Source organism: Bombus huntii, chromosome 1, assembly GCF_024542735.1.
Source record: "Bombus huntii isolate Logan2020A chromosome 1, iyBomHunt1.1, whole genome shotgun sequence".
Lineage (NCBI taxonomy): Eukaryota > Metazoa > Arthropoda > Insecta > Hymenoptera > Apidae > Bombus > Bombus huntii.
In genome coordinates, this window is record NC_066238.1 from 10131373 (window position 1) to 10145223 (window position 13851).

Genomic DNA, 13851 nt, shown 5'->3' on the forward strand with positions numbered 1-13851 from the left:
TCTATAGTATTAACGATTCAATGACATCGTTCAAATGTTTCAATGATACGGCAAACTTGAGGGAATCAAATATCACGCGAGCAAAGGTTACTATTTGAGCGTTCAGGACTTTGAATCAGAGTGTATCCGATAGGAATCGCTATAATGGAGAAAGCGATTTACGGACAATACTACAGGGACTAACATTCAACATTCATGGTGACCAGCTACGTAAAACGCTCACATTGAACGCAGTGTCCCAGCTGTACAATACAAACGAGAAAATTACAAGTATTTCGTTTCAAACGCTTCGGATTCCATTTGTCCACTTGTATTATCTACTCGTTCTAACAAATAGCTCTAATAAATTTAGTTAACAGTTAACCATATTGGACACGTGTCCGCTCTATCGTCTATTACGAAAGTAATTTCTGTACTTCACATCTCTCCAGGGTCAGATTGCTACATTTTTTTCGAACGAGCCAGCCAAAAACGTAGGTGTATCAAGAAGAGTGGGCGCGGTCTATAGTTCCGGGGACTTTCGATCGGGGTTACGTATCAAGGCCTTCCACATAACATTTACCACTAATGTAGCTCGTTCAATTGCCATTTTCTTGGCGCACCGGTGCGACTATGTATCGGAGATACCATACTTGATTTTAATCACGGCATTCATCGTTTCGTTCGCTCTTTAGCTATAGCCCAACGTGTACTTTAACGACAAATCGTGTAAGATGAATTCGATCGATTGGAACAAACCGTTTCACGGTATCAAATACGATAGAACAGTTTGCTTTGTCTCGAGAATAATTCTTGCCTGAAAATATAAATCTTCGTTTAATCACGCGAATAGGATTTATCGACATGCTTTGCAAATTTTACGTTCATTTTACCTGTATATATTTCTTTTATTTTATTCTATTCGCGAGAATAGAGAAAAAAAGACGAAAGAGGATTAGACAGCCGCTATAAATGAATTCAAAAGACCTCGTAAAACTCAGATTTATCAGAAAGTATCCGTCGATTGAAGTAACGTTGAACAAGATTCGCGTGCCAATTTCTTAAGAACAATTCCAATAAAACGGATGCGATAAGGCGGCCCTCGTCAGTCGATTCCAATCAAGACTAAAAGAAATTACGGGGTACCAAGGTAAATATTGCGCAAGAATTGCCCGCGTCGCTGATCTATAGCCGCGAAGAATGAAGCATTTTAGGGTTACGCAAGATGTTCGACTTGAAATATCATGGGAATAGCTGAGTGCATAGGGTCGCAAGAACTCCCACGGAAAAACGGAAGCAACGAAATCTCACTGTTTCCCTTCCATCGTGATTGATCATGCGAAACAGGGCGGATGTTCGATAAACGATTACCAACGACGATCATTTGTCACTTCGCGTGATTCAGAATCGTGCTTGGCATTATGTTCCCCAGGAGAGCGTTTCATTTTTCTAGAACGTCTATTATCCATCACGTATCGGATTTCATACTTTCAAATGTAACGAGCTGAGTTTTAAATCCACCAAGGTTCTGTAAGCTTGAATCCTGCAAAATATTATCGGGGTTAATTTTGAGTTATTTGGAGATTTTTACGATCAGACTGTCAGACGCAATTTTCAAGATTCGCAGAATGCTACTTGTACTTTTCGCACAAATAGCCGCAGTCCAGTTACGATCGTGCGATTGATACTGTGTGCCAGTTTGTTACGACCAGTAGCTTCGTAGCGTATCGTTGTCAACGACTTTTCTTGTTCGTAAAGAATATGTAGAATCTATGAACAATGTGCTACTGTAATGTTACAGTCGAGTGAAAGCCGCGAAAGTGACAGTAGATAAATGATTTGTGACTATTAAAGGTCAGGTACGCGTCGTTTTTGCGAAATCATTCGTCTCTTTTCTTTAGACTAGCGACCAATTCCAACGTGGTTGTCTAATTATTCTAGACAACCACGATACCTAAAATTTTCCTCCGAATAATGGATCATTGGCGAAACAAATAGTCCAATCTATTATTATCAAATTTTGAATTGTTGTTTCGTTTTATGATTCTTCAAGAATCCAAGGCACCGTCGACTAAAACCGCTCGAAACCGATAATTCTCACCTTATCACCAGGAAACTGGCGAGGAAAACAATTATCTGCCGCGAGAAATCTGGACAACGTCTCGCTACTCGGACACTTTCGTTGCATAAGTCGTTTCACGTTCAGATTATTCACAAAGACACAACGGTCTGCCCGCGCAAAAGTACGGGTGCTGCAAGGTTGTTTTGTAGGACTTGCGTCAAGCGATTCAATGAATCCGGCTCTCAGCGTGTTTCCATACCGAATTCATTCTTCTGCAATACGGAACAGCGTCGCCTGCACGCATACGTGTCCGTCTTGGAAAGTTCGAATGCGGTTGCTCGACCATGTACACCATTGTCGTACACATTCTGAGTTACGAGATCTTTTGCTGAATTCCACTGATTTAATTTCGCTTATTTATTGAGTCGTGCCACGCCTCAGTTACTTGCGTCGGTGAATTTTTGGAAGAAAATTTTTTCCCATAAAGGAATTTTTTTATTCTCCGGCAGATTTCTCATGCGTAGAACGAAGTCTCTTTTTGAAGACGGTGTTTGTAAGGTTTTGCAAATTAAGAGAATGGAAAGGAGCTAACGGTAAAAAATAATAACAATAAATAAAATAAATATATAATTTGAATTATCCGTTTTAGACTTTCGTCGTTTATTTTTTACGTAAAAGAACTTCTGTTGCTAGAAAAATTAGATCGCGGATAGATACATATTTTTTTTTAATATCGATAATTCTTGGCAAAATTTGTAAGGAATTTAATGTTTGGGACGTTGCAAAAAGCGCAGAGAGGGAAATAAAAACTCGATCATTCATCAGATTAGTACGAGTAGAATGATACTCTGTTAATTCGTTATATCATCGCACAGTGCTAATCATCGTATAATTCGTGTAACGAGGTTTGAGTAATTGCCGCGTAATCGTTGGATTCTATCAAATCTAATTAACGCCGACATTCAGCAGATAAGAAAGAAAAGAACAGAGGGAAAAAATGTTACGGTCGATTTGTTGCGAAAAATTTCACGCTTCTTGACCATCGCTTGAAAAATTGTTCCATATTATTATACACACACCTTCTGATCTGTGTTGAAGTTTCAATTTACAAAAACATGATCGTCCGTTTAGTAAGCGCGTGTCAATCTGTCACGATCAAGATTTCAAAATATCACCCTTAATGCGGTCGGTTCGAAACGATTCGATCGGTGGTACAAAATGGTTACATTGCACGCTCGGATAATCGTATGGTCAAAAATCGAAACTCGATCGCGATCTTGCACGCAATCTTTTGTTCCTTATTTTCGAAGGTATTTGTACTTAAATTTATATTTAAACTTAAGTTTTCAAATTATTGAATTTCTAGACTTGGATTTTTCAATTTTTGAATTTCTAAACTCTTTAACGTAGACTCTCAAATGTTTCAACTTTTAAGCTTTTAAATTTAGAACGTAAAAGTTTTAAATTGAGATGTGGGAACTTGAAATTTTAGTAAATCTGAAACCAAACGTACGATAGAATTACTTAAATGTAAAATACAGATTGCTATTGACACGCGACGTATTGGACAAGACACGGTGAACGACAGGTTTAAATCGCGCTGGACCTGTTCCGAAGAAACGATGAAAGTGGAACACCACACGATTCTAACTTTTTTTCTATTTTTTGATTTCTAGCAACCACAACAAGCTATCCTATTGAGGAACGAATCAAAGATACCAAATTTAGAAGAACTCGAACGCTGTTACCTACGTGAAAGGAATTTGTAATATTTATTCGCGATTTCCACTTAACTTTCCAGCAATCAGTATTAATTGATAGTTTCAGTCATCAAATTACGTTTCTAGGAATTTTTGATGTCGTTTGAAGAAACTTAAGTATCTCGTAGTATTCATTTGTTATTTCAAAATACTTATTTCATTTATGTTACTATCTATTGAGCTGGCAACTAAGTGATTAGGTGATAATGACAAAATCCTCAATCACATAATTGTCAACGCAATAATTTACTGCATTATAAAATTGTATAATCTGTAAATAAATACGCTTAATAATAGTTGACGTGGAAATTCATAGAAAAATCCGCATGAAAATTACGTAGCATGGTGAGTAGCAAATCACCTCGTCAAGTGAACTACAATTACGTGTCTTCGTAGAGTAGTAGCTCCAGTAACTATCATTTTTATCTCAACCATGGTTGGAACACGTTTCGACAGCGTGCACGCTCATACACGTCGCAAGAGGCTAATTAAACGAAGTCGTGATCCCAGCAGACCTCTACGCGTGTCATAATAAGAAATTCTGATGGTAATCGTGCACGCTATACCACCCAATTAGCATAAACGATATCGTTGAATTTTTATTTAATTTATTGTGTCGACAATGATTAGAACTGAAAGCTTTGGAAACCTAGAAATAGAAAAATAATTAAAATGCCAAATAGTAAAATTTGTAGAAACGATACAAGGCCGAGATATTCAACTCTTCAACGAATAAATTCAACGCTGAAAAAATACTTTCTAGGCTGGTTTTATTGGATTTATGCGTATTAGCTGTTGTAAATGGTAATTAATACGAAAGGCATAAAGAGATATGGATTATTTTATGCGTAACAATATATGGAACGAGCTTTCACTCGGGTAGTTGCAATGCAGGAAACAAATTCAATACCGTATATCGATTTTCATGGAAAGCCGCGTTTCTGCTTTGAAGAAAGAGTTTCGTTCTTTGCAGAAACGTGATAACACGTTGTGACATGCGCTTTCCAATTCTTTTTATTAAAACATTTATGCAATCGTATTGATTGTAAGAGAATTTAAAGATAGTCGTAAGTGTTAGGTTGTCTCAAAAGTTTCTTTCATTTTACAAAGAAACAATAGATGCAAGACATTTTTTGTTTTATATTATTTATCGTATCTATCATTTTATATACATAGTTCAATAAAATAATATAAAACATATCGTGCGTCTATTATTTCCTTTTAAAACGTAAAAAACTTTTGAGACAACCCAATACGTATGTGCATAATATTTTGAAATATCATAATTTAAAAACATTTCGCGACCAACTGTTATTATACAATGGTCTCATTTACCTATAAATGTAACTGTGCAAATCTTAGCGCAGTTGCGTGACCTGATAACCACAACTGTTGGCCAAATGTGACAGCTGGAAAAAATATTAAGTTGGATACGCGTTCTATTTTATCTTTTCAACGTTCCAGTGAATTATTGCCCGTTCGATTTAGAGGAAACGTTTCTTGTTGTCGACTAACGCCGACTAATCATGGTCGCAGCAACGAAGGAGTGATTGTAAGAGAGAAAGGTTCCGTTTTTTCCGACGAAGTTCCTTGGTACCGTTGCATTACAGCTACGGGATACATAGTCAGCCTCACGAAATGATTTGCATCTTGATTTATAGCCCTGTTTGACGCAAACGGCCGTAGAAATGACTGCTGGTGTAGTTTTACGGTATCGATTTGAATCGACAGTCGAACCGTATGCATAAATATTTTTAATTCCTTTGTTTCTCTTTCCTTTTCATAAAAATGTAGGATCATCGAAAATCTACGAACATTTCAGTCGATCTTTGCAGAACTATTGAACGTTAAATATTTCAAGACGAGGCAAGGCTAAGAATAAAAGATACGATAAATAGAAAAATAATATATTTCATTAGAATTTAATTTATTTAATGCTAAACCTACCCTACGATTCTCAACGTCACATAACATTCAATGCCTGTGTGGCACCGCATCCAACCGAGCCTTGCATATAATCAGGAAAGTTCGATTCAAGCACTCGCATCCTCCCTCTCGCGTAATCCGCAACCACATGAGTAACAAGGGAACATTCGGCACTGGTGTACACCTTGTCGAAACATCGTGAAACAAATGGATTGACCGCGTCCCATCGGTAAACATCCGGTTCGCCTTCGTACCGGAAGAAAAGGGCGCTGCCATTGTCCGTACCCAAGAAGATCATTTTCTTCGGTTTCATACCAAGATCGTGGATCTTGCCATTCGCAGAACCACTGCGTAGATGTTCCGTTCTGATGGAGAACAAACGGCTACTGCTTAAATAAGTGAAGATCAAACATGTGCTCCCGTCTGAACGTCGGAGAAGCGCAAGATACAAAACGTCTCTTCGGGTTGTACCCATGGCGACGGCTTGGGGCAAAACGACGCGGTAGCCTCGACCTAGAGTGACATCGTAGACGAGGATGGCTCTTGACGCAGCGTCTGACGCATAGACGAACACTCTGCCGTCCTGACTGTAATCGGACACCAGGTATTGCAATCGGGACGCCGAACTCGTCAATCCAGTCAGGTCTACGGTCTTCACTAACTGCCAGAAAAACGATGGAAGAAATAACGAGGTAACTATAGGATTTAACGACATTTCCCAGTTTTTGGAGACGATTTGAAAGATAGCTGAATATTGTCAAATATCAGGGAATGGAGTGGAAAGTGGTTAAAAAAGTGTGAAACAGTTAGAAGGATAGTAGTCAACCTCGTTAATAAATACTACGATATGAGATTTGACGTAGCGTTGCTCGAGCTAGTCGATAATTTATGCCATACGATAATAAACTTGAAACTTCTACTTTAAAGAATGCAAATCTGTTCTCCGTGATAACGTAATGCAATCGACACTTAACTAGACAGATAATAATAATTATAATCCATTCGCTCCTATTGGACTGACAAGCGTAAAAGTAGCCACTTTGTTTACGCTAGGCGAAAGTATTAATAGGATTACACAGAGACATTATAGATTAGCAAACGACGCTTACCTTGCCTGTGACGACGTTGACAGCGAGGATTTTTGGCGGACACCTTCGCATAGGTTCGTCCAAAGTGTTCACCACTCCAGTATCGAGAACCCAGAGAATGTTCTGAGGATCCAGATAAATGTCTACCACGTTCTGTAGTGCCGTGCAAGTTCCTTCCTCCTGAAGAGACCAACAAGGATAGGGGACCAGGGTTGCTTCGCAGCTTTGGACATCCTGAGAGATCTTCGCCAATGTCACGGGAATACCAGCCTTGTACCTACATCGCAAACCGGTTTGTTCGAAATGAATTAGACGTAATACCAATAGTCTTACCAAAGACTCTAGCCGATTCATCGAGCAATTTCCTGAGTCTGAAGGATCGAAATTACAATTCTTTGACTTGTACCTGGGAAGGGCCACAATGGCGTTGTTGGTATACAACGCGACCCTGGTCGCGATTACGTTTTTCGAAATGTATTTTCCACTACTTTTGAACATGTTCTTGGTGGTGGGACAAGGCCACTCGAAGTTTCCACCGGTCCATTTTATGGTTTCGGGTAAAGTCGCGTTTCCACCGTTCGTTATCGCAAGAATGACCACAATGGCGGTCGTCGTAAACACAGAAATAAATTGTCTTGCGATGTGCATAGTATTCTTTATGGAGACTAAACTGAAGAGTCTTTAAAATTACGCCAGTTATATACGAGGTAATATGTTCGCCATGTTGCGAAATACAGGAAGAAATATTTTGCATTTTGACATCCCTTAACATTGTTATCCTATATATCGAACCCGGAAGATTCGTAAATGATCGGATGCTTAATAATCGTTTTACAATTAATTGTCACGATGATTGACCAAATTAGTCATCGGTATATTCATCAACTAACACTATGATCGTGTCAGTGTTATTTAATACAGCTTGAACAACTTCAGAATTACATATTTGTCACGTAATTTTGTGTAAACTGGTGTATGCAGGAGTATGATTAATTTATTTATAAAATTCTTATACGAAGGAAGGAAGTTCATCTTACAAGCGAAGCTTCCTCGTTCATTACTCGCTGTTTGGTAAATAACTTCGAGAATACGCTTCCTTGTTGCTCTCAAGAGTTCGTGCCGTCTCGCTCCGGGCGGAAGTATTGCGACAACCGGAAGAACACGCTACTTTATAAATATACAAAGTGCACATGATTAATTGCTGCATAGGGTTCTACGGACAGTTTGTATATAAGCCGCATGTCAGATATAAGATTCGCGTATTCGAGAGTTTGTGTTGTTCACATCGTAAAATCGCGTAAGTCTTTATCTCATCCAATTAATTGATTTTCGATTTGAAGAATTTAAGCATTTCATGTTTCTACGGCGTCATAATTAGGCTACGAATATTTATGCAGATCTATATTTTTGCTTGAACGCGACTAAGCAAATGGAACCTAATCGGAAATATTTCGTTCATTAAATATTGTAATAAATACACTGCAATTTAAATAACTTTTTATACTTTTTGTGTATTATGTACATCCTACGCGTTCTATGTTCGTACATTTTTACACCTTTGAAAATTTTCATAAATACAGAAACATCCGCAGTCTGATTCTAAATATTTGAGATTTTCGTGTGCAAGTGTTTTGGTCGGTCTCATATAAAAAGAAGCTACAACGATGACGAAAAGTCAGGATAAAGTTTCTACCGAACACAATTGCTCAGAGTTTCGAACAATTTTAATATTTACTCCCCGTATTCTTTTCTCTTTTTTCACTTCCCTTTTACAGTCCCGTAAATCATTTTCTACGAGAAACGATAGGATGAAAAGATTGATCTACATCGTCCTTTGTCTAACGACCGTAACAAATATTGTACCGCCGAGTAACGGTAAACCAGTGGTGCCAAAACCTTTGATCCTCTCAGGACTTAGCTTAAATTGGCCATGTCAAAGTACGAAGAACATTTACGAGACAAGCGGTCGTTACATCACAAGAAACGTGATCGCTACCAGAGCACAAATATACGAAGACCAAGCGATCCTAGCTCTGCCACGCTATAAACCAGGAGTACCATTTACTTTGGGTGTTCTTTCCATGAAATCGCAAAGTTGCGAGCCAAAGGTAGCCCCATTCCCCTGCTGGGCAATTCAGGAAGAAGGAAATTGCCAGGCACTGCAGAGTGCGGTAGATATAGTTCTGGATGTACAAGATATCTTGTGGGTTCTCGATGTTGGAATCGTCAACACTTTGGAGCAACCTGTACGTAGATGTCCTCCGAAGGTCGTTGGAGTCAACGCCAAGAGCGGAAAGGTAAGTGGTAGTTTGATCGTTGATCTAGGTCAAAGATTGTGCGAGAGTAGAATTAGTCTGTTGAGGTCGTCTGGAGATAAAATTCCAGATTATTGTGAGATATTATAGACATGAAGTTTAGGGTTAAATATACACTTGTTGGAAAGTAGAATCGTGGTTGACGATAGGATCGTTCCGAATGAATAGAATGGCAGTTAAACATAGTAGAAAGTAAAATTCTGGTTAATTAAAGGGAGATTGGAATCTGAAGCTACAAGTGCCTGATATGATTATAAGCCTCGACTTAATTAAAAGTTACCGAGACATCTACCGAGCCATGCGTTACCTAATAAACGAAATTACATTGATGTTTATAACATCAGTTAGCGTCTCTTTAAGGTAGCAATTAAGGATCGAATCGTTGGAAGATTTCCACAATCTTTGAAAATGGCATCATCGTTAATCCATGATCCTAAAAAGAGGAAATATTATCGATTTCAGGTTGTAAAAGTGATCGACTTGAGCTCGTTGGTAGACAATACCTCGCAGCTCCAATACATGGTCATTGACTACGCAGAAGATGGTCAAGTCTATGTGTACATTTCTGACGCTGGTACCGGTGCCATCATCGTTTATAATGTCACGACTGATAACGGATATCGCGTGGTTCTTCCATCAGCAGTGGCATCCAATACAGACAAACCCGACGTCCTATACATGGCGCTCGTTAGAAGGAAGAGCTGCGGATCGGTCGTCTATTTTACGTATCTAGGCTCCAGCAGAATGTTCGCGGTCAAAGCAGTGAATCTGAGAACAGGAAACGCGAATGGATCCATAGTAGACATCGGCAGAAAGAAGAACAAGATCGTACTTCTGGGCACTGACAATGGATCTGCCATCTTTTTCAGAATTAAGGGTAAAGAAATTCAATTAAATTAAATTAGATTTCATTTCTAAACCTTATTTATGGTATTTTTATTGTGTTTTTAGGTGATTCCAATATCTACATGTGGAACACCGACACTCCTTTCGTCCAAGACAACTTCCTTTTAGTCGAACAAGCTGGAGAGTGTCGACTACCAACGGGAGTTATTCCTGGTTATAAGGATCTAATGTGGGTGATCGAGAGTAACTTCCAAGATTACATCGAGAATTCCGTCAGCTGTTCCGGAGCATCGGTGGCTATCCATCCACTAGTGAGTTCTGCCGGCGAATAGTACTAAAAGCCGGAAGCAACGCGCCTGAAACACCACGGTTGCGCGTTATATTATCTTAACTAATATCGTTAGCGATAGCGTTTGAGTTGTAGCGGAATATTAGACACAGTTATATCTTGACGTTGTTCAAAAAGTATTATCAATTTGATCGAAGCTTTGGGAGAGAAACGGTATAGAAAATTTTAGGAAAGGCTATATACTGTCGATGCTGTCGAAAGGGGTTAATCTAGTCATAAAACGCTTTCCTTCGAGCATCCTGTACAAAGTGACTTAATCTTCGAGGAACATCGAAGCTGGACAAATATCGACCAGTGTCAAATAAAAAGCTTCGCAGGCCGTTTTCTAAATGGCCTTACGAAACGAAGCGAATCTTACTGCAAAGAAACGGTAATACCTATGTAAACATATCATTGTATTTTTCGTCGTTTTGTCACGTACAAAAGTATCGTTAATAATTTCCCTTGCATATATGAATGCACTGAAATTAAGCTTGACAATGTCGTGATTGAAATTTCTTTATAAATTCATCTCGATGTCACGCAAAATGTGAAAGGTATATAAAAAAGTAGATAAACACGTTAGAACAGTATGGAATTAAATCGTTAACCGAGATATTAATACAGTCCCGAATAGTTACGTCAATTCCATTCTAATGGATAATATTAATGTGATTAGGGAAAATTGTTCCACTCGAATTAGTTTCTAGTGTCGATGTTTCGCACGATTGTTATATAGTTATTAATTTTCGGCAATTATTTTCCGACGACTAGCTTAATTTTGTGAGTCCAACATGTCTCTCATATCGATCTAATGCGATGACAGGCGTTGATCGTTCTAGCCCGCGTTACATAATGAATTCCGACTATATGTACACACATAGCATCTCATTAAATCTAATTATTCGTTTACCGTTCATTGAGTATAACACGCATTATCATAATTACTCGACATGTTGACCAGGTTGAAAACGTTTATTAAATGTGTTTTATTTCTTAAAAATTATTAATAGTTATTCAAGCTAGGAAATATTATTCAGTAAAAATTAAATTATTGATGTGTGATTGAATAATTATTATTACGATAAGAAACGGGAAATTCCTTCTAATTTAAGACCAGAAGGTGTAATCAAATGATTATTTTATATAATCTGCTTTTCACTTTTAAATTAGATTTAAATTCATGAGAACGAATATTTTTCAATTTATATGGCTCTCGACTTAAGAGGCACTGACACGAAAGAATGATTAGTGTAAGGGCACCACGAATATCATAAATTCTCTTTTCATACTTTTCTGGCTATCTACAGCATAGTCGCTTGTGCAAGGGTAATTCCGATTCTGGACAAGCATGGAATAGCTTTCAACCAGAAGATAAAAGAACACAATTTGCTTTTCCAAAAAGTCGATTCGCCATGAAAAACGTTTCAACGTATTTAAGAAATGAGCTACTTTTAAAAGGAGTTTAACGTTCCACCGGCCCTTTCCGAGGATATGAAACAACAAAGTCCATCCTTGACGTCACAAAAAAGCCCGCTGGATGCGTCCACTTTGGTACCATGCCAAATAGTCGTTGCATTTCGCCATTTCTGCTTTATCGTACGATGTCAGCTGCAAAATAAAATTAATCTTTCTAAATTAATTGTAACATAAAGTGTAAAAATATAAAAATGATAATATAATAATAATAATAATAATTCTACGTAGGAAGTTAGGAACTAAAGTATTTCGTTCGTTTCACGCTTCTTTTAAATCTGTGTTAAACGAACCGAGAGTATTGGAACCAGTCATGTACAATTATGAATTCTTCCAAGAAATTGTGAGACCTGTACCGAAAACATGCGACACGTCTGACCAACGGATGATTTTTTATCCTCTTCCGTTCCCTAAAACGAAATTATTGCAGATGTAAAATTTCTCTTTTTCTTAGAAAAGAAGATTGTTCCGTTTCTTCCGTTCATTTACCTGACATGATTGACACAGTCGGTCCTTCTTCAAGATATCCAGTATATGTTTTACTTGCAGAATAACCGAGGACAGAAGTTCCTAAGTTTCATAATGGAACATTAATTAAAACAGCCGACGGCATCTTCAAGATCGCATTAATTAAATTAATTAAATTAATTAAATTAATTAAATTAATTAAATTAATTAAATTACTTAACTAACTTGAGAAACTAACTTAAAAAAAAGTATTTTTATACATAAAACGTAGTTAAGAAATACCGCGAAACAAAGTTTTTTCCAAGTTGCCGTATGTCACGTGTTTGAATAAATGTTTGCTTTTTAAACGATGAATGTCTTATTCATTTTTTAAATGTTAACTATTGTCAGAATACATATAGATAAAATATAAAATGTAAGAATATATTGTTTACTAGCTAGTTATTTTGTTTCAAGTTATAGATAACAATCTTAGCTGAACAAGCGAAATTATTTGGCTTTTCCAATAACCATAGACATCGTTAAACATAGACATCCAATTCCATGACTGATCGAAGACATCCATCGTTTACACGTTTATTATGAAAATTAGACGCGAACATTTTATTGATATTGAGGAGAGAAAAGCTAAATTCCGGTCAAATCGTTTCCTTTTCTTTCATTTCATTTTTTCATTTCATCCCCATTATCCGAAATGTCTTTTTGTCGCCATCTTGATATCAATATGAAATTTTGTTTTATATCTTTCTTATTATGAATTTAATTACTATTGATTAAATGACATATATAAATACATAAGATTTTACGAGCAGATAAAATGTGTAATATTAAAAAATGTGGATAATACGATACCTCTGAATCACAAAGAAAACACGACCTCGTCAGATGGCGAATTTCCAGATAAAACAATCTTTTGATAGACTCATGGAAGCAAATTGCCGACAATTAATTCGTGGAATGGAAACAAATACGAAGGAAGAAAGTATCGCGCTGTAAAATATATAATCTGTAGAACGATCATGGTGAAAATTGATACGAAGAATATGAGTTTTGCAAATGGATCGACGACTTGAGACTGTATCGTTTCTGAAAGAGCGTCAGCAAAAGTGGAAATATTTGCAGTTTGCAAATCAGCATTCTATGAAAATCGACGACGAAGAGGATGTAAGTCATCGTATTAAGTTGTACATATTAGATTCTTAAATAAATCTCGGCATGGAATAGATTCAAATTCATTACTCTATCACTAGATTTGTGATTTTTACGACCCACCATAATATTTTAGAACAATTTGTACATTTTCTTAGCTAAATTGTAAGCATATACCGTTGTTCAACAATTAACCGTCAAATATATAAATCTAATATGTTCTCACAAACACAACTCTGTTTTACCTTCTAATATAAGATTACGTTAAAGTATTGTTTTGGTCCAATTATTAATTTAATTACTTACATTATTTTATACAACAATGTCCATAACTTGTATTTAATGTACGGTTGACTTCTATTTATTTGAACCTGCCATGCGACAAGTACTTATTTCTTTACTATGTACTTACAATTTTCCATTCATGCAATAGTAGTAGATGTTCCGATAAATG

The 13851-nt window shown here is 37.1% G+C and overlaps 2 protein-coding genes across 2 annotated transcripts; one reads left to right on the forward strand and one right to left on the reverse strand.

Annotated features, from left to right (window-relative positions):
• Positions 1-5755: 5755 nt before the first annotated feature.
• On the reverse strand, positions 5756-7501 carry LOC126865338 (major royal jelly protein 5-like). Its single transcript, XM_050617787.1, has 2 exons — positions 6837-7501; positions 5756-6388 (listed from the first exon to the last, which is right to left on the reverse strand). Exons 1-2 carry the CDS (start codon positions 7461-7463, stop codon positions 5765-5767), a joined length of 1251 nt encoding a protein of 416 aa, XP_050473744.1. The 5' UTR covers positions 7464-7501; the 3' UTR covers positions 5756-5764.
• A 20-nt stretch (positions 7502-7521) lies between these two features.
• On the forward strand, positions 7522-10323 carry LOC126865332 (major royal jelly protein 1-like). The gene is made up of 3 exons (XM_050617775.1): positions 7522-9112; positions 9593-10007; positions 10082-10323. The coding sequence occupies exons 1-3, from the start codon at positions 8480-8482 to the stop codon at positions 10306-10308; spliced, it is 1275 nt and encodes a 424-aa protein (XP_050473732.1). The 5' UTR covers positions 7522-8479; the 3' UTR covers positions 10309-10323.
• The last annotated feature ends 3528 nt before the right edge of the window (positions 10324-13851 follow it).